We start from the raw sequence: 21,819 nt of genomic DNA on the forward strand, positions 1-21,819 counted from the left end.
GACACCACAAATGCCACTTAATGAGTCCCTGGGTACTTTACCCATCGATTAGCTTAAAGCAATGGTAATCGTTTGGATGTGGTTTTGCATTGCCCTGAAGATACCTACACGCCCATGACCTATCCGCTCATTTCCCACAGGAAAGCTGCTGAAGCAGTGTGGTGAGTTCAAACACCAGGCAAGGCCAGCCCGAAAACACAGAGGGCTGGCGACATACCCAGAGAACAGCAGAGGCTCTGACATTCGCTGATCGGCTGCAGCCTGATGGAACTGCCAATAGAGCTGGCAGCATCAGGATCGAGCTGGTGACTTTAATGTCAAAGGAGTCTCCATGCTGACAAGGATGCTGACAACCATCGAGCACCTGTCACTACTTGCATGCAGACCGAAACAGATACAATGTGTATTTTACAGTCATGTTCCTGCCATTTAACATGGCCGTTCTTTTCAGAAAGTACTGCACATTGCTCAGCCTGAAATTGGACTGGAACATCAGATGCATCTTACAAAATGTAAAGTACGCAGCTGTTCTGTTCCACAACAAGGGAAAATTCAAGGGTTTTTATTTGTGTTTCCAAGATACAGAAAGACTCTTCTGCATCATCTGTAGCCATGTTTTGTTTTGTAGTTGGAAATACACACAGTGCAAAGAAGAAGGTGGTCTGGGGTTCACCTCATAAATAGCTGTGCATCACACTTAGAATATTCACCACCTTGTCAGGACTTTGTAATCTCTATCAGATTGAAAACACGAATAAGTTTCACAACAGATTAACAATATAAATCTGTGGATGTCTACAGTTTATACAAGTTTCTAACAAAAAACCCCAAGCAATATACAAGGGACAAAATAACCTACTGCTAAAAAGCAGAATTCCTACAGGAATATCAGGCAACAATATTTGTACACATGGCTAGTATATATATTTTATTTTTTTTAATACATAAATATACTTGATTTTGAAACATTTACGGTAAAATGCTTTATTTAGTTTCCTCAGTTTGTTATACTCTAATAAAACTTGGCAGGAACATGAACCTTTGTCATGCCACCATGAAGAAATACCTGTTCCCTCACACTGAAAGGCTGGCAGACACAAAACAGGGACATTGCATGGGGTATTCATGGAGACCATTTCAGACACCTAATTTAGGTGTCTTCAGGGAGCAATTAGAAACACCCAATACTTGACACGGATGGACCCTCAGCTTCCAACTTGGCCTTCTAAGATTTTATTTCCCAAAGGCAGCCTAAAAGCAGACACTATGAGCAAGCCTTCCTCACATGTACAAAGCCACTGTCCACCTGCTTGCTTTACTTTCATTCATGTTTTTAAAGAAAAAGGTAGCTATGGAATTAAGCACAAGCATTAAATAAATAACATTTGAAAACATTATAAAGCTGGTGAATGTGTAAATATCCAATAAGTTTTAAATAACATACTTATTAGGCAAACGCTTCATTTCGATCATTAAACCTGAATAAATCAGTAATTCCAAAAGAATAAGACATAATCTTTACTGTTCAACTCAGTCAAATCTATAAGCTTTAGAAACTACTCAGGTGCAAAAATTAAAAGCAAAATCCCCAACCTCCCTCTAAAAACGTTATATATCAGAGTTAAAGAAATCAGTCTGACTGCATATACAGTTCTAAACAGGGTTTCTGCAGGTATTCAGGCAACCCCCCAGGAAAGCTGAATACCTTGATGCATTCCACCATGGTTTTCAGCAATGGTTTCCAGACTGGAATTTAAACACCAGGCTGAAAGGATGGGAAGCGGCAATATGTTTTCCTAACGACACAAACAGTGAAAAACTGAACAGTGATTCTGAACAGATTGTAGGATGTGAGATCAATTCCATACTTTTTCTTCTTCAAAGAGGGCTGAAATAGGTAGGAAGACTAATATTCATAGTTACCTTGATTAGATAACTGAGCTATAATACTTTCGTTGACTTGAACAGGAATTTGATCCAGCTCTCAGAATAACTTTTTTAGTCCCTCTCTAATTTGAGATAGTCCTTCCTGTATTGATGTGCGCTGAGCCGACATTTTCAGAGGTCTTTTCACAATTTATAAAACCTAAAGTATTATTTTAAACCATTATTAAAACAACCACAAAAACACCAACAGCAAACTATTTTAAAAGAACACTAGGAGCATGGATAAATTGAAGGTTGGTAGAACACCATGTCGTACCATCACAAATCATGCCAAGTCAAGCCCAGGAGTAAACAACTACTTACTCAACATTAATTACAGCAGCTATATTAATTACTCTTCTAGGGTGCATACACGTCCATACACAAGAATCAGACTTCTTTCAGAAGCATTGTCTGTTTTTCTGTAACTGAGGTGGGGCTTGCATATGCCAAGAAAGAAGAAAAAAACCCTTTGTGTGTGCCTAGTTGTGCCTCAGCCAACCAAGAATCCAGGTGGCAAAGGACATGAAAATAGCAGAGGAGAATGGCAGCTCACAGAATCCATATGCACCACATATAGAAGAACTATCACTGTAATAACCTGTCTGTTTCAAGCCATCTGTCTATACAATTCATCTCTCTGACTTGCAACACAAGAGGAGTGCTAACACTCCTATGTAAGCTGAGGAGATCAAGGCCATCACCCAACTGAAGCTGTAACACAGGCCAAACTTCGTATGTTGGAGCGCTTTGCAAGAGGAGCTAGGAGGCTGTCTAAATTCTGCATCAGCAAACTTTAACCTGGAGAGAGTCTAACTTCACTGTCTCTGAGCCTAGAAACCAACACATGTAGAGTTTGGAGATTTCTGGAGTTCTTCCCCGAAGCAAAGGTAAGGTTTGGCTTTATACCTGCACCCTTTTCACTGATTGAGAAAAGAATAGATGACACAAACAAAACACCGCACCACGGAAATAAACTGAAGGTAAGAATTACTTTTTCTTTGTGGAGTAATGTATGGCATAGCTTCAGTCACCTACATTTCTTCCACTATCCAAGCCAAAACAGACACTACTAAATTAAGCAAATTTTGTAAGATGGCATAGACAATAGGAAGAGTCCAAAGAGGCCAAATAAAATGGTCTACCCCATCCTCCATTCCCAGAAAAGGTGTTTTCAGGTCAGGAAAACATACAGCTGAGACTGTGCAGGAGTTGCTGTAAGAGACAAGAGCCTGACATCAAACTGATTAGAAGGATGTGATACTGCTGCTAAACACAACCTTACAGAGCAGATTACAGAAATATTTTAAAGCATGGCTGTTAGTTCTAAACCTCAGAAAAGTGAAGCAGACTGCCTGAAGAATCCCTGAAGTTTTTGTGAACAGGTAGACAAACACCTGTCAGAAAGGACATCGATGGAGTTGATCCTGCCTTGGGCATCAGAAGAGATGAGATCACTGCTGGAAATCCTAACCTACTGCACACAAGACAGGTGGGAGGTCTGGCCAAACATGCAAATCCTTCACTCCGCAACACAGGCCAGCCTGGAAGACATTATGTGTATTGTATAACTTCAACTCAACAGCTGATACTGGACTAACTTGTATCCTATCTGTCTTTGTAAAGACATCACACTGAAGTTTTGACTCGGACACTGCAAGAGCATTGCTGGTTTGAACAGACAACCCATCAGTAGAGAAACCAAATACTGTTGGCCAGAGTAATAAACTTGGCAAGACTGAATCTTGCTTGACTTTTTTCAGGATTTTTTGCATTTACGATCCAGCAGGAAGTGCAAATTATTTCTGATGTTAGTATGATGAGGAAAGCATCTAAGAGATATCCTGAGTTCTAACAGAAAACCCTTCTGTCTGTGGCAGATTTGGCTCACCTGTGGAACATGAACTTTGAACATTTACACATTGCAGTTTCATTATCAAGTAGTCCAAGATTTTTTTAAAAAAAAGGTTTTAAAACCCAAATGATGCACTATAATATGGCTAACACATAATGGTTACACTATAATAAAAGCACAAAAACAAGTGCAGCACAGTGTGCCTCTGGAAGATTAAAGAACTTAAGAAAAACAGCACTGGTTTACTTTTAGGGTTGGGATACAGAAGAAAGTCTGCACCTTTTTATAAACTTTCCTTTTCCAGAGAAACCCTAACAACAACTTTTAAAATTGTTACTTTTTATGCTGGGAACAAACAACAGAATGTTTTTTCCCCTTCTGAGAAGAACTGTGACATAAGTTGGGAGTTCTTCCAGCCCCTCAGTGAAACAACTTGAGAGCCTGAATCTTTTACAAGACTTTCATAAGACTTTCATTCTCCTGCATTTTTTTCTTCAAATTTTTTCAATGAAGTGAATACTGAAAGTAATCTTTAAGTCTCGTTAAAGACTGCTTCCTCCTTTCTTTAAATATCATTTTCCTTACTTGCTATGTTTTTAATCACAGAGTTACTAATTCTCCAGTTAACCACTTTGTCCAACAACAAACAATTACACAAGACTTAAATTTGGGGGGTTTAAGCATTAAAATTTAAGTTAGGGGTAGCAAAAAAAAAAAAAAATCCTTTAATTCCCACCTCCCCAATTACGTTATATGAGAAGACAACCAAAGTTGTACTTTTTTTCTTATTATTATTTCCTAATGACGACCTCACACCTAACCCTCCCTGCCCTATCTCCCCCAAAACTCTGTTGTGTCCACTTAAGTTCAAATACTTAAATAACGTTAGCTGCAGGCAGATATCAGATAAGATGCCTGTATCTGCAAGCTCTCCACAACAAAAATATTGCATTTTTCCACCATATAAAATAATGAATATAACAACATGCCTAAAACCCACAATTTCTTTTTCATTTTCAGCTACTTATCTCTATCCAAAAAAAAAAAAAAGGCATCTTGAAGAGTCTTTGTGGTGAGTTGCCTTTGCATATAAATTTATGAGATTGTTCTATTTAATAATAGGTTCTCTCACAGTATTTAACCATGTTTCTAGGTTGCGTTTTCATCTTACTCTACAGACCTATGTTAAAATATTGTAAAAAATATTTGCTTTTAGGTTAGAATCAGGGTCTTTAGGATTATATTAATTAATGGTACTGAATACATATTTATAAAAGCTTATTCCACAAGCAATCACCTTTTCATAAGAGAAAACGTTTGATCAGCTGGCTAGTAAAGAATTGTGAAACTCTGAATATCCAGTGCCCAATCAAGAGCTGCCACATGCTGTTTGTGTACCAATCGAATTTACATTTCTCAACACATATAGTTAAAAGTTGACATAGCGATTAGGCAATTACTACAGGACATCAGTCAGTATACATTTAATACTACACAGTTATATTTTGGGAGCCTATTTATCCAACAGAACACCTGACAATATTATACCATTCAGTAACAACTAATAATCTGCACGAAAATCCAAGACAGAAGATTCAGCCTTGCCTGACGAAGGAAGGGCAAATGTGGTAAAGAAGAAGTAGTTCCGCAGGGTACTCTAAGTATTCTTTCTCATAAAAATTCTTGGAACCCAAGAAGCAGATGTAAAGGAGAACTGGAGAACTACACACTAAGGTCAGGCCAATGAAGTCTTCCACATCTCTCTTGGTCAATCACTCACATCCTTATTCTCAGAAATCAATCCTTCAGCAGAGCTGCATCCGCTTCAGCAGAGAAATCAAAGTATTCTCAGAATCGCACAGAAAGGTTCCTCTATTCATGATCCGGGCAGGAGCTTCCCTTTTGTTCCCAAAAAGTTTAAGTTTACAGCAAAGGAGGTTGGAGCCAGCTGACTCAGCCAGACAAATGCACAACTGTGGGAACAAATTAGACCAAAATGTCTCAAACATCAGCACACACATCATAAGAACCACTTCCACTGCTGCAGACACAAAACCCCTTCTCACGTAATGGCCAGAATCAAGGCCAAACTTTTTGGAAGGGCAGACTAGTGACTGCAAGTTTATCCCCTTTCCAACTTCACACCAACAATTCAAACATCATTTGGTAAGAACCATCCTGCTTAACAACAACAGCCATTCCCTGCTTTTCGCCAAGGATGTGTTTCTGAAGAGTGCAATGGTTAGTCATTCTGTGGGAAGCAAAGTAGTTTTCCCCCAAAAGAATTAATGTAACAGAGGGGACATGTGCAGGGAGTTAAGAAATACATGCTAGTTTAATACGGACAGGTCACACATGTGATGTGATCACCACCTAGAGAGACGTGATGGCTTTTAAGCTGGCTTTAAAACATCATCCACGTCATATGTGGTCTCCGAGTATTTCAACGGTGTGCATTAAGTCCCTGCATACATGCACCCATTCTGAATTCCTACAAGAAATATTACTTTATCACCAACCAAATTCAACTGCTTCACCTCCAAGACTGAACACCTGACAGAAACCTACCAGGAACCCCCTCACTGACTCTTTTGGGGTAGTTACATCTCCCTCACTATCACTATCCTCCTCAGATAACTCAGTCATGTTGAGCAAGTAATAATAACAGCTAGCAGAGTTCAAGCAATGGCCAGAGAAGCAACAGAGAGCAGAGCACTGCTGTAGCTGGGCATGGCCCCACCACCCAGAAGGGTCTCCTGAAGCCCGTTCACCTCCCTTGGGGCAGGAGGTCTCACACAAGGGCTGGCAGGAGGAGTCTGGACCCTTCAGACAGAAACAGGCTGCGGTGGGCTGAGGCTTTGGAGATAGAGCCCCTCCTCAAAAGGCCACTAAGGTAACAACCTCATCCATCCCCTTTAAGCAGGCAGCTTCCCCTCTATACTACAACCTGACATGTACAACTTTTGCCAAAATAGTTCAGAAAATGAACCAAGTTACTTCTAATTTCAGGGAAAATAATTGAGACACAACTAAATGTTAATTCAGCTTTAGGACTTCCAGGAACACCTTAGTTAATAAAAACTGCATTACAGGAGGTTCTAGTAAGACTCTTTGAAAAATAAAAAAAACACAACCAATCCTCTCCCCCCAGCCCAGTAACACGTTCAGCAACAGGAAGTTATTACCTTCAAATTTGGTTTCTAGTAGCAAAAATATTGCACAAACATTGTTACTGGTGTTTTCCATCAACTATTTGAAAATATACAATTATAATTTATCACACTCTTTATCTTAAGCCAGTGAAGTTCTACTTCTTAAGTACTGCAGCAAAAAAATTTTACCATTGTACAATTACAAGCACCTCATGCAAATGTAAAAGGTAATCTTGTAAGACTGTCAAAGATAATTCAAAATCTATATAAATTCTGAATACTGGTTTTTTTTCCCTCCCTTTGGCACTATATAGCACAAGAAGAATGCCAAAAATCAGTTTTTTGGATGTGGGGGTTCTTTTGACACAGTCTGTGGAAGAACTACATCAGAAATTATTTGGCATTTGCTATTCTAATACAGTAATTAAAAACCACATCAGATGCAAAGCCAGAATTCTGTAAATGTCTACTAAAATGTTCATTTTGAAAGGTATGACAGGGTAAATCAATACTGCCTACAAAAAACTAAAAAAAATCTGTTACATTAATTTCAAGGTCTTGTAACTCAACATCTAAAAAACAACCTACAATAAAGGTACAATAGTCTCCAAAAGCAATCATTCTCACAGAAAGAAGAATTTAATGCAATTATAATACTGAAATAAAAGGTATAGTAATGGTGAAATATATTTCTTATTTAAAGCTGCTCCAGCAAAGAAACCATAAAATATGCTTCTGGTCACACAATATGTGTGTCTATAAACACATAAGAATCATTGGTTTAACTAGTTAAAGAAGAACACAAAATGAACTTTAGACACTTACACAGTGCTAGCTTTAGTTTTCAGAAACCTGTTGGCTTCCCAGAAAGTACTCATTTTCAGATTACCCTTTATTACCATAATCACAAATGTATTGAAGTGATACCTTCTGGATGAAGGCATTAATGTAGACAATCCACATTTATAGATTCAAAATAAACATGGTGACAAACCCGTTTTTCTCTACAGTTTAAACTGGCAGGAAGTGTGTTCTCCCTCAAGCATCCATTCAGCTATCACAACACACATGAGAAGAAATATGATGAAAACTGTGAGAACTGGAACATATTTGTTAAAAATCAGCTCCCCCCTCCTTCCCTTCCTAACATACTTGGATTATTGGACCATTTTTGAGATGAAGAACTGGACGATGATAAAACTTTTGCCTCCAAAACTTGACAGCACAGATTTAAAAACGGATGCAATGTGAACATTGTATGAGCATGAGGTAAGAGAAGAACAAGAGTACATAGAAAAGAAGGTGGAATGAACCTCATTATTGAATGCAGATGTAACCTTTCAAAAGTCAAAACCCTTGTCTCCTCACAGACAGGCACAGTGTCATCTGCGAGGTGGAATTCAGGATGTACAGGGAGACCTTTTTGTTCTCCACAGCTTCTTGGTAGTGCCAGGGACAGAGTAGGGACGGAGACACAGCAACATGGCAATTACTGAATTAATTCAATGAAAGTAATAGTCTCTGTAGTTAATTCAATCACTGCATTTTGGTTTTGCTTTATTTGGCCAAATTATGGCCTCCCTTATGTCTGTATATGTGACTTACACCTTCATTCTTCCTCCTTGCTTTTCACATTATGGACTCCAATGACCAAATTCAGCCCTGTGAACTTGACACAAGACCAGAAGGCAACATCAAGGCCCTGTATTAGACGATTATATGTCACTGGCTCAATCTCCTTCCAAGAATCTACTTTCTAGCTAAAGGCTTTCACTTTCTTCCCCCCACACTATTTTTTTGCAACTCTTAATGATACAGATTTGTACCCAAGCCAGTGAAGTTTCATCCAGGCTGAAAAACCTCAGACAATTATTGTCAGAAGTATAACGTAACTCCTAAGAGGTTATTTCTGAAAACTCTGTGGAATGATTTTATGGTAGCGTTAACTTTTACATTACTCATGGCATAAGAAAGTAAGAGCTGTTACATTAACTGATAAGATTCTTACACTTCTTCTGGTATCTAAAGTTTTCAATGCCCTCTCTTACAGTTGCACAAGTTCCAAGTTTGCTCTTGTTCAAATATATCAGAGATAGAATTTATAAATAAAACACTTGCTTTGAAATGTGACAAAACAAAGTCTTTTGTCCATTGTAATTTGATTTAAATTTAGTTCATTTTGTACTTCAATTATAACTGTAACATAAACTTAACTTTTTATTCACACATTATAAAGAATTGAGAACATCACACAACATCAAATACATAATCTTACATTAAAATTTACACCCAGAAATAAGGAGATGGTCACATTCTCCTACTGAACTTGTGGCTTTGCTTTATTTAAAATACAGTTTTGGCTGCATTATTTATATGGATGGAATACTTCATTATAATCATTAAATCAATATAATATTCATACTCAAACCATAAAGATGTGCACTGCCAATTACTGTATACAATAATACCTTCATTGTTCATTGTATTCTTTATATGTATCAATGCCAATAAGTGCTTAAATTATGCTGTGAATACACTCCAAATGAATAAACATTAAGGAGTCATGTATCAGCAAATACCAAAACCACCACAAAAATCCCACAACTACAATTAGTGATCTTGTGCTAGCAGAAACTAGATTTAGCAAATGTTGGGATTACTTTCTCAAAGCAAGTTACAGATTATTTCAAGCACATACAGAATCAAACAAGTACAAACTTAAAGCACTGAAAAAATGAGCTGCATTTAGTAGAGAGGAGTATAGTGATGCACGACAATTTTTTTTTCCTCTTTTCTTTCTTGTTTGTCCTGGAACAAATTACTGAAAGTCAGTGTACTTTCCTCCTTGTAACAGAGAGGCTGGAATAATTCAAGGGTGTTGGAAGCTTCTCTTCAGCGGTCTGAAACTGATTTTGTACACAGTAAGTCAAGGAAATATCATTATATATGGCCTTAAGAATCAGCAGGGTTAGGACCAAAGACCACACGCTCCTCCAGATGGTACAGCCGTCTTCCAAACTAGCAATGCACTGCTTTTGGCACCAGAGATAGTAAGTAGCAGAACACCAGAATTGCCTCTTACACTAAAAACGTACACTTTGCAGCTCTGATTACAGAGACAATGGGAATACTTTTCAAGACAAAGAAAACAGCTAAAATAACAAGAAACTGTCGTAACAATTGCTCAGATGTTACATAAGATGTTGTCAATTTTATTAAGTTTGCATTTGCCTCAAAATCTGTTTTTCTGTACCTAACAGGTAAAATCATTAACAACAGTCAATTTACCGCAGAGTATATCCTCAGAATTCATCCATTAGTGTCATAATAATCACAGAAAATACAACAAATACTTTAAATCTTAAAAGCAATTTTCCTCTCTTTTAATTTTTTTTTTATTTAGCATTAAAAAAAGAAGGAAAGTGTATTGCTACATGTAGTCTGAGAAGGGAGATCCTACAGATTGGGCAGGTACATAAGTTGGGGTTTGTTTAATCAAAATATCATTGTTTTTATTTAGATATTAATGCTGTACTTCGTAAAGGCATAATGCAAAACCACAAGCATACTGACATACTTTATCAACATACTGACAAGAAGGATGGAGAATCCTCATACCATATCCTATGTTATTTAATCACATGCCCAAATTCACAACCAAAAGAACGTGTTGTACTATTTACCCAGATGTCCCCTAATAAAACACTGCATTTGCAAGCGAGGTTGACAACTGTGGGGTAGGAAAATGACTCCTTTTTCATTGCCATCACAAATAACATGCAGAGAGAGGCCCTCTTAAAAGTCCTGTTTTGCTTTTCTTGTTCTCTTCAGTGTTCCCCTTTTAAAAACCATGATCACTTCCCTTAAATCATTCAACTTCAGTGTTTACCTGGATCAGCCATAACAATAAATTCATCAGTGCTTACAAGCATAAGAGGTAGTCCCAGTCCTCATTAGATCTAATTTTACTATGCTTCAACTCCAGTGACTGCCTCTAATTGTGCAGCAAGATACAAAGAAAATTACCATACCCCATTAAAGAACTCATTTTGGGCCAACCTTTTACCTACTTGTTCTCTGCATGTTCATTCCCTCTTCACATATTGGTAATTACCTCAAAATGCCCACTAATATCAAAAGCATATCACCTGATTTTTAGAATCAAGTTGGTTAAAACAGGATGAAGAAGGATGGCATCTGTCAAAAGAATGACAACACATTGATAATTATGGTAGGACTCGGACCTTTCTCATTCTATTATAGAATACGATGCAAGAAGAAAATTCAGATCAAGAGACTTGGTACTTTACTTTGTTCATTCTTTGGTTTATTTTTAAGAAAAAAAAAACAAACAAGAAAACCACTGATTCATTTAGGAAAACAGTGGTCTACATGGGGGAAAAAAAAAGTTTTCTTTTGGTTTCTTTTTTTTTTGGATTTTGAGACAGGACTTTTACAGAGGACCATAACACATATCAGCTCTGTTCTTCTCACCTTCCTACTAACTTTCTCTCAATAATCACATACTTGTTATCAGTTAGCAGCTTTCCTTAGTGGATTTATGGCCTCAGAACCTTTTCTCCAAGCAGGTCCAATTGGCAACAATACAACACCAAGCTCTTGATGAAACATTAGCTTTGTTCCTTTGTTTGTTTCTTAAAAGCTCCAACACTGAAGAACCAATGAAGAACCAGTAGTAGGAAAAATTAAAAAAAAAAAAACCAAAACACAAGAACACTACTATACTACAATTCTTCAGTAAGATTTAGACAAGTCTAAATCACTCCAGAGCATGCTTGATTAATTTATCTATCCCACCTTTTTTGCATCTAGACATCAGTTACTACGTAACAACTCTGTACCAGCTGAAGAGTACAGAAGGAACAGCAGCCTCTTTTGTACAGAAAAAGAAAGGTTTGCATTAAGGGAAGCTAATGGAGAGAGAGGTAATGTTATTTCTGTAAATCTGAGATCTTTGTAACTCTAATCCTCTAGCTTAAATTCTATGCTACATCTTCATCCTGTTTCTTTTACTTTTCCACCTGTGATACACAATGTATATTGTTAAGAGCCTTCATATTAACAAGTAACACAAAAACATCCTCTCCCGTTTACCTATTTAGATTTCTGGAAATTTTTCTTCCATGGTTTGTTAGGAACAGTGCCTTTTGCTTATACTGATGTATAAAACAGAAGTACAGCCTTAAGGAAGCTTGATTATGAATGAATGTTCTTGTCGGCTACAAGCAGACGCATGTCCATACACACAAAAGGCAGATATGAATCTTCACAATTTAAGGGCTTCAAAGTCAGGAAAACTTTACCACTTATGTTCAGTCTAATCCCAAGTTCTGTTCAGCAAAGTGATAGCTGAGCACTGAGAGTTACTAAGCATTTTCAGTGTATACCTCAGCTGCTGCACTATTACATACATGAAGCCTCAAACTTTAGAAGTTACCTGAGTAGAATCAAACAGATGATGATCAGCCAACAGCAGAAAAAATAAAGTTATGCAATCTTTACCTCTGATACAATGATTTTTTTTCAGATCTTAAAAAGCCTTGTGAAATACAGACCACACACTTAAAGTGAGGTAAGGAGATTTATCAAGATTTACAAAAAGTCTAGCAAGAGACAAACAGAACAGATGAGCCCAAAGTACTGACTCAGAGCTCTCTATAAAAGGCACTTCAAAGCAGGGCTCACCAAACTATTTTTTAGTTTGAAGAAAACCATAATTGCTTCAATACACAGACTAATGAGTTATCAAGGGGCACTGGCTTCATAGTGACTCGCTGCTTACCCCAGAGCAAATGCCAATCATTGCAGGTAGCCTACCCTTTGATTTAATTAGCATTCATTACCAAATTGCCCTTACAGACAGCTAGCTAGATCCTGGACACAAACATACATATTATTTACCCCCCAAAAAAAGACAACAAGATGCAACTAACTTCGTAGCATGCGTGTTCAGTGTGAACTGCTTATAAACAAAATCAGGTGCTACAACTTCAGATGCCCCTTAGACATCTCATCAACAGAACCTACTGTTCCAGCTTCAGTTCTTCTGTTCACTTACAGCTTAACACCCCACACAATCTCGTCTCATAACCTCACTTCCATGTACCAAAAGCATAAGTAAAAGTAACACACACAATCAAACTTTTCTGAAGATGTTTATCTTAGAACTAAATGCTAGAAAGAAAAAACTGCAGAGACACAGTTTTCTCCTCATTTTGGAGCTCTACTAAGCAGTAGCTTTTTCAACAAGAGAAAGCACAAGTGTGAGAGCTTCCACGTAAAACAGAGTAGCAAGGTTGTGATACACAAGTAATGTAGCTAGTAAGAAGTAGTGGAATTGCTTTGGATTCAAATTGCTAAATTTACTAGGATACGACATCTGTAAAATGTAGTAAACTAGGATGATCTTCTCAACTGTAGCATATAAAACCATTCCATTTTAGGTAGGAAATATGCTGCAGCAAACAATAACAACCCTGGTTTGTGTAGTTGAGTAACTGTATAAAGAAGTAATTTTTACACTGTATTTTTTTAAAATGTGTTCCATGTCTCAAATACTGCTAATATATAAAGACAGTAGGGATATAGCAATTAGTAAGTCATTCCAAAGGAGAAAATGTTGATAATTACAGTAGGTTACTAAATAGGGTAATTTCCCAATTACATTGCCAAACAAGAGAAAAGCTTTCACATTCATGATTTCACTATATTGTTTAAAACAGCCAGTGAAAAATCACCAATCTTCCACACAAGTTAAAACATGCAGGCTTTTAATTTATTTTAATTAAATCCAGAAGCTATTTTGAAAATTAAAAAAAACCCTAAGTTTCTTGAAACTACCTTTGAATTGTCTTGATTTGCTTCTGAATTTACATGCAAAATTCTTCTTCATTAATGAAAACAAACAACCAAACAACTTTACCAAGATTGAAAGTCTTTATTGCAAAGGTTAAAAAAATACTTGTTCCTACCTCCACTTTTGTTCGGTAGAGAATGAGACGCTTTAGGTTGCCCACTTTGGCGATGTGGTTGAAAGCCTGAGGTGGTATTTTATCACATGATGAGAGATTTAACTCCTGAAGATTGGGACACATTTCAGTGATGACCTCCAAACATGTTTCATTGAGGAAATGGCCACAAGACAACTCAAGACGTACTAGTTCAGAGCCACAAACTTTCAAGAACCTGTAAAAAAAGTATTTTAAGTGAAAAACAAATGTACTTTCAGATGAGAGTCTGAATATTGTCAAAACCTTAAGCACGCAAACCAAAAAATAGTTCCTTTAAACAAAAAGTTTACAGACCACAGCTCTTATGTGACCTCAGTTAATTAACAGAAAACATGATTAAGTTAAAGTAAATTAATCATCATCACTCTGAAGAAGTTATTTCTCAATCAAATCTGTACAATTCCAGAAGAGACCAAACCAATTACGTTTTGAGTCAGAGAGCAATATTCAAAAACCAAAGACAGCCTGAGAGTCAAGTCTGTTTCACTGACATTAATGTGATACTGTACATAACACAGATATTCTACAGTTTGTACAAAGGTGTATTTGACTACATACCTTGTAAGAAATGCAGAAGGCTATATAATGTTATATATGGCATAAGGAGACTAATGTCACTAAACAGCCTTAAAAAGCCATTCTGTCTTGAAAACAAATTGCAAAAGAATCACTGGGAGTGAGATCGGTAGAGTGTGGGCTTCTTATTAAATTAACAAGTCTTGAAAACTCTGTATTGGTTTAAAAAATTGGAACATGCTTCCTTCTTGCCATTTACTCTGAGCCAATGGAGCAAAGTACCACACAGATGATGTCTGAAATACTTTTAAACAGTCCCAAAGCCAACTTTGACAATGGACTGCAAGTTTCCACCAATAATCTCATATTTATCTCAGAAAAATCTGCAAATGCAAAAATGAGGTTAAACAAATACTTGTAAATGGATTAAATATCCAGGATAAGTATTTTAAGACTTTCAGAAAAACTTCTCATTCCTTTCATTACCAAGTGAGTCAAAATCAACACTTTGTAGTTGTTCTCATACACAAGATTCCTGAGGACTATTTCCCATTACTTTAATTTGAATTATAAAAATCTAAGACACTAGAAGACAAAATATCCAAAATTTAGAAACTTTGATGGTCTCTGCATGAATTACACCTGTCAGAGATCTTGTGTCAGAAACTCAAGCTCTATCATATCTAATCCAAGCTTTAATTAAAAACACAAAAGCTTATGTCCCTTTTTATTGCAAAGATAACCTTCAAACTGTGAATCAATCACTAGTCTTGTAAGTTTGGTATTTAATAGGAAAAAAACCCCACACGTTTGCAGTGATTTTGTTATACTTTAAGTTTATCCAGTAGAAAAAACCCAAGTTCCTAACCAATGAATTGCAAAGAGTCGCCTTTTTTACTTCCAAGAATCACAGAGCTACTTGGGATAGAGCATGAATTAGTTTCTCATAACAAATATTCTGATCTGGTCTATTATCAGCTCTGTTCTACAAAAAACTTCATGCAAACAAAGCAGCTTTATGTTCTGACACTTTCACTGCAAATTAAGTATTACTTTGGGGTTTTAATTGATGCAATAGAAATGCCAGAGAGACATGACACTTCTGCTTGCACAAAAACTCCTGCTGCTACAACTGAACAGGTACCAGCCTTCCCAAGCCTTTGCTCCTGCTGAAACTTCGGATGAAAGGGCTGCTGGTCTCAAAAGCAGGCACATTTGGGTAGGCATTCTTCAATGACACTAACAGTAGTGCAGGAGTTAAAGCTCATCTTTCAAGATCCAAGCTTTCAAACCTTTTCCTTTCCTTATTTTTTTCATTACTCACTCAAGTTATACTTGCCATTCATCATCACCTTTGTTTACTCCTTTTATCTCTTTCCATCTTGCACATTACACAGCTTTAGTTTGATTACACAGATCCTATGCAATACAGATGCCACCCTGGCATCTCCATCTCTGGAGGTTTCCAAGAGTCACCTGGAACCTTGACTGACCTGATCTAGTGCTGGGGACACTGGCACTTCAAGTGGGAGCTTGGAGTAGACGACCTTCAGAGATCCCTAACATCCACCATTTCTATGAGCCTATGCAAACAGAAACAAAGAGAGGGTCTGAGACATGAAAGGGGGGGACATAAGACCCAGGGGTTCTGCTAAGTACAGCCTTAAAATCTCCTCTTCCACTACTTGTGTCTAACACTGCAGTCTCTCCTTAGAATCTATTTTAGCTTGTAAAAATCAGAGTTTATCAAATATCAAGCACTTATTTGCTGTTTTCATACTGGATGCAGTGAATTCACCTAGTCCAGTAAACCACCTTCTGGGAATGTCAGAGCTGAAGTGACAACAATTCACAACAACTAGCATCAGGTATTTAAACATGAGACTGCTATTTTAGGCTAGCAATAGAGTTCAATGCTGCCACAGAGAAATAAAGGATGGAAATCCCCTGGAAATCAGAGTAGAGACATATGGATTCATTGCTGATTACCAATTAGCCAATTCCTCTATTTAATGAGTGCTTTAACAATATTCACACAGCTTCTTTCATCAACAAATTATCAGGTTTGTTTGAATGGTGATATTTTCCATAAAACCTTGTCAATTGCCACTTAGTATACCTCTAGCTTTTAATTTGCTAACAGATAAATATTTTATGAATTACTCCATTACAATAATGGATGTTATGTTAACTGCCGTATAATTTAGCAGGGCTTGGCTGTTACAAATGTTGGTACAGATCAATGTTTTTCTCCTTCTAGGACCATTAGAAGTTAACATTACCAGGTCAGGGAAACACTCATTTAAGTCCCTAGACTTGGAGAAGAACTCTAGGTTCACCAGATAGAGGAGTTATTATTCTTCTAACTTTTCATTTAAATTCATTACACTTGAAACACACAGGCAGAGAAAACACAGTGATAGCAACAAGCACGGCACTTCATGGCTTTGCTGCCTTTTTGGAAAATGTTATTTAGGAGATATTAAACAGAAAGGCAAGGGAGATAAGTGACACACAGTGGGGTAACAAGAACGAGCTGGCAGGCATGAAGTAAAAAGATAAACAGGAGGAGGAATTTGCAGAAATCACCAACCAGCACAGGGTGGAGAACATGAGGCAGAACTGTAGAGTTCTCTGAAGGATCCAGGTACCTCAACCTTTGTTTGCACTTAACAAAAACCTCCATCCTGAGCAGCCTGTTAATGGCTTTCTACATGGAGCTGCAAAGCTATATGACAAGGTAGAACATGGGGCCTCACACTTTCAGAATATTGTCTTCTTACTTCTGAGACTTGACACTGGATACCTGGCTCTGACTTGGATCATTTGAAAACAAACAACTTCCAAAAAGCACCTTCTACTCAAATCAGCATTTCTTCACATATCTTTCCTTTAATCACCAAGGACTGACTGGTTCTTGGTTTTAGTCTGTCCTCCTTTCTGCACAGTCATCCATCCCTTTAGTTTTGCTTTTATTATCAATATTTTCTACACAAAATTTTCGAAGTTATTTCCCTTTATCCCTTCATGTTTGTTATGAAATATGACTGACTAAACCTAGAATAATGTGAACATGTACATTTACTTTGCTAGACGCCACACTGGGTCTTTCCCTCTTAATTCCATCCTCATTCTAGACTACAGTATTTTAGCAGTGGTTTTTTGTTTGGTTTTGTGTGTGTGTGTTTGTTGTTTAGGGTTTGGCTTTTTTTTGGGGGGGTGGCACAGTGAGCAGGGGGTGGTAGTGGTGGTTTTTTGTTTGGTTTGGGATTTTTGTTCTGTTTTTTAATTTTTTTTTTTTAAAATCACTTTCTATCCCCTTCTGCCTGCTCTCAAGAACTGCTGCTTATTTCTCCCCACTTCAGTTTCAGCTTTTGGCAAGTTAGTCCTAATGAAATTCTTCTGAAACATCAAATATGGTTATTAGCAGTTAGGATGCCATTTGCTGATGCTGATGTTAAATGCATCATGATCCTGGGGACACTTATTCTACTAACAGCTTCCAATCTTGTAATTTGTGTCTGTATCATAAGCATATCCCATGAGCCTCCAAAATTCAAATATCAAGGTACAAGAGACAGTGCCCTTCACGTCAGAGCTGGCCGCAGAAGATCTCCCAAACAAAATCCTCAAAACAACTTTAGACACGTGCTTATGAGGGTACTGAACACACATAATCACAGAATGTTAGGAACTGGAAGGGATGTCAAAAGATCACCTAGTCCAATCCCCCTGCCAGAGCAGGAACACTTACATGAGGTTACACAGGAAGGCGTCCAGGCGGGTTTTGAATGTCTTCAGAGTAGGAGACTCCACAACCTCCCTGGGTAGCCTGTTCCAGTGTTCTTTTACATCACATTTGTTCCAGTAGTTTCTAATAGAATTGCACTGGATACAAAATCTCCACATCACTGTTAGCATAATGATCCTCACTTACTTCATAGCCCATGGCTCAAAGTTACTGAAAACTTTACAAGTAGGGGGTCACAGTCCAGTTCTTTCTCATGTACCCATTCTTCCTAAACACAAATAGTTTTATATTCCAAGTTTTCTACTTCTTTAGGACAATTATCTCAACAGGTTTCAGTCGTGCTGATTTTACCCAATCTATTTTCAATGAAAATCATAGGTGCTCATTTTATGATCATTGACATGTAAACCACCGAATCTGGTGTCCAAGGGTGGGAGGAAAAAAAGAGCAATATCCATTAATTAATGACATAGGGTTGGACAGATTTTTTTTTTCTTTAGCACTTTCTATTGTAGTGTTACCTTATGCTAGCATCCAAATCAGGGATGTTAACACCATTACTTGAGAGATAAAACATTGCCCCATTTGCCCAGCCTTTCTTGAAGCAATATTTCATTAAAACAACCACTGCAATTTGCTTCAAGTCTATTACACACTCACTCTGGCTACTCAGGTCTCCTGCTTTCCAGACCCTGATGCCTGGCAACAATAATGTCAAAAAAACCCACAACAAACCAACACCAAACAAAAAACCCAAAGAAAAAAAAACGGCCACTTAGATTTTATTCTTCCTCATCTTGAGGTCTTTTCTTTCTTACTGTAATTCTATTAATATTATTCCTCACAGAGACTTGGCAGAGGACTTCTAAATCCCAACCTGTCTTGCAGTTACAGTCTTGCATTTAATCCAAGGCCACACCAGAGGTACCATTCCTGTATCCCTGGCAGATTCTATTGTCTGCTGTTCTAAAATCTTCTACTTTTGCTTCAGTCTTCATAATGAAGGAGACTGTTTACTTACTTCACACAGGAGGCTTACATATTTGAACAAAAACAACATCTAACATGCTATGCAAGTTTAAACCTCATGCACTTTTCCATTTTCTTCCCCCAAACAAAGCACTTTCCTTCTCCTTTCAGTCAGTGAGTTGTATTCTGCTTTAGGTAGTTTCCAAAGTTGTGGTGACTGCATTTTTCATGAGGGCTTTTGATACTTCCATTCATCAGCAGACACCAACTTCTGGGATCATGATCTTTGCATTAATAGTGCAATTAATATAAAAAATTCCAAGTGCCTAATTGACTCTGGATCATAACATGTTACACCAGCCTTACAGCAGAGATCTGAGGACCTAAAGAAACTTTGACAAATTTACTTATGTGATTTAAAAAAATTAGATCTGGCTTGTGGAATTACATTCTAACATATTTCTTAAAGTCATGTCCAGATATTTTTATACTCGCCATGATGTTTTTCCTTTCCAGACTGCTGCGTTATACAACAGCAGCAGCATGTAGTACAGAAAATTGTCATAAAGGTGTTCAGACTGGTATGACTGGAGAACAAACGGATACACACAGGTGCAGAAGGATGAGAAAGAATAAATGGCAACGTGAGGGCTGGTAGTGCAGTGTGTGTCCATGGAAGTTAGATGAGTAGGTCATCAAGATCACTGAATGTGCAGTTTCTCAGGACATGCAGATTGGGACACGAAGGATGGAGGTGGCATAGAATGCTGAGACTACACACTGGGTAGAATGGTTTGGACACATATCATGTGTCTTGGTGCATCTGAGCATGCACACAAGAGAGTGAGACCGAGTAACATAATTTTGTTTTTAAAATGAGGCCACCTTCCCTTCCTCTAAAACATTCTAATTTTTACCATGTTATTTTCTACTCTAGAATGTATTAAACTTTTTGTTTGTTTGTTTTGGGTGTTTTTTGTCAGGAAACCTTAAAACATTGCATGCAAGTACGGAGAATGTTAAGTACCTTGATTTTGTGCTTTTCTCAACACAGTTTAAACTATTCAATAAAAACATGCAAAACAAACATTAGTTAACCTAATTTACAGCAACCCTAGGTTTTACTAAAAATGGAAACTTAAAAAAAGAGACAGATGTGATTTTTAAATAGAGAATATCCCTGTCACGTCACACATTACTGCTGTTTTCTGTGACTGAGTCTTTTGATGCATGTTTCAGTAACTTCTCCATCCTTCCTGCTAGTTTGATTTGTTGCAAAGCCTCAACGAGCTAAACCTTGTCAAAATACACCTCTATTAAATAGCAACTAAAGCCTTCAAACGTTAACAGCAACAAAATTGTTATAGAAATACTCCTGGATGTGCTTGACATGCAAACACTGCATCACCAACCTGAAAATAAAACACTATTAGTTCATTTTCACAGTATAAAATGTCAGAAATAAAATCCTGACACCTCAGATATTTAAAGCAAAAGAGTTTAAACGATCTAATGACATGATCAGTGACACAACGAAATCTGCACGCAGAACTCATTTTTTAAACCATCATTGACCTTGAGCTGTGTAAACCTCAGAGCATTTATTCATCATCTCGATATTTAGAATACCTCCAGTCAACTTGCCTCACTTTTCCTATATAGGTCTTACCCTCCCAAGCTGATATTCCCCTGGCATGAAGGAATTCATCACATCTCTAATGCCAAGAGAAATGTAGTGCTGCTTAGGCAATGCTTGCTGGGAAATCTTTGTTTATTCCCTGTCACTTTGCATTCTAGACACCTGAGACTGCTCTGATACTCATTGAATTTGCCTTTTGCTCTGCTGGATACTTTTTAGTTCAATCTCAATGATAAAGTTTAGTTAATTTATATTATATGCTGAAATGAAAACTTCATGATAGTAGTTTTTAGCCCTAAGGAGTAGATGTTATCAATAACTTAAAATACCTTCAGCTTTGCCTCAGGATGTTCATATGCCTGAAGCATTCCATCATCTCATGATAATACAGTATTTGCTTCAGTCACATTTCTTTAAATTACTCTTTACAAATTTTCTACTTTAATATATTTTTGCAAGAAAATGTATTTTTTTCAACTACTTCTTACAATCATGTCTATATGAACCTTTTAAAGCAACACACAATTTTACACAAGCTACTCCTTTTAAGACTGTTGTAGGAAACTACAGATAAAAACAGTTTTGAAAGATATTTGCCAAAATAAAATTCGAGCAAGAGTAACATTTAAACATGCCCTGAACTGCAGAAATCATAACATAAACCATACAATTACAAGAATGAAACTAACTCTACCAGTTTATAATTGAACAGTGCCAACTGTAACATAAAATTCTGAGAAAAGTGCAAAAAAATAAAGAAAACAAAATTAAAAACGGGCCCTATAAAAGTGAAATGCCATTATCTATGAGAATAAGGTATTCTGGCTTTGGCATTTTGCTGCTTCTGTACTGCATTGGTTTGTACTGTTTGTGAAGTTATGTACAAATTTCATTTAGCAAATAATGTGGTTTTTTTCACCTGGAACTGACAAATAGAGGTTGGCCTTATAAAAACAGCATAACGCATTCCTTCCTATTGT

The 21,819-nt window shown here is 37.2% G+C and overlaps 1 protein-coding gene across 10 annotated transcripts in view; it reads right to left on the reverse strand.

The window, feature by feature from the left end:
* FBXL4 (F-box and leucine rich repeat protein 4) overlaps positions 1–21,819 on the reverse strand; it is a 64,128-nt gene that overhangs the window by 15,127 nt on the left and 27,182 nt on the right. For all 10 annotated transcript variants that reach the window (XR_013921952.1, XR_013921953.1, XM_080341376.1 and 7 more), the window contains one exon: positions 13,926–14,139. Coding sequence is in view for 8 of the 10 variants with exons in the window: in XM_080341376.1 (XP_080197502.1) it covers positions 13,926–14,139 (214 nt within the window). In the remaining 2 variants the exon portion in view is untranslated. The remainder of the gene's footprint in view (positions 1–13,925; positions 14,140–21,819) is intronic.

This window comes from Nesoenas mayeri, assembly GCF_963082525.1.
Source record: "Nesoenas mayeri genome assembly, chromosome: 3".
NCBI lineage: Eukaryota > Metazoa > Chordata > Aves > Columbiformes > Columbidae > Nesoenas > Nesoenas mayeri.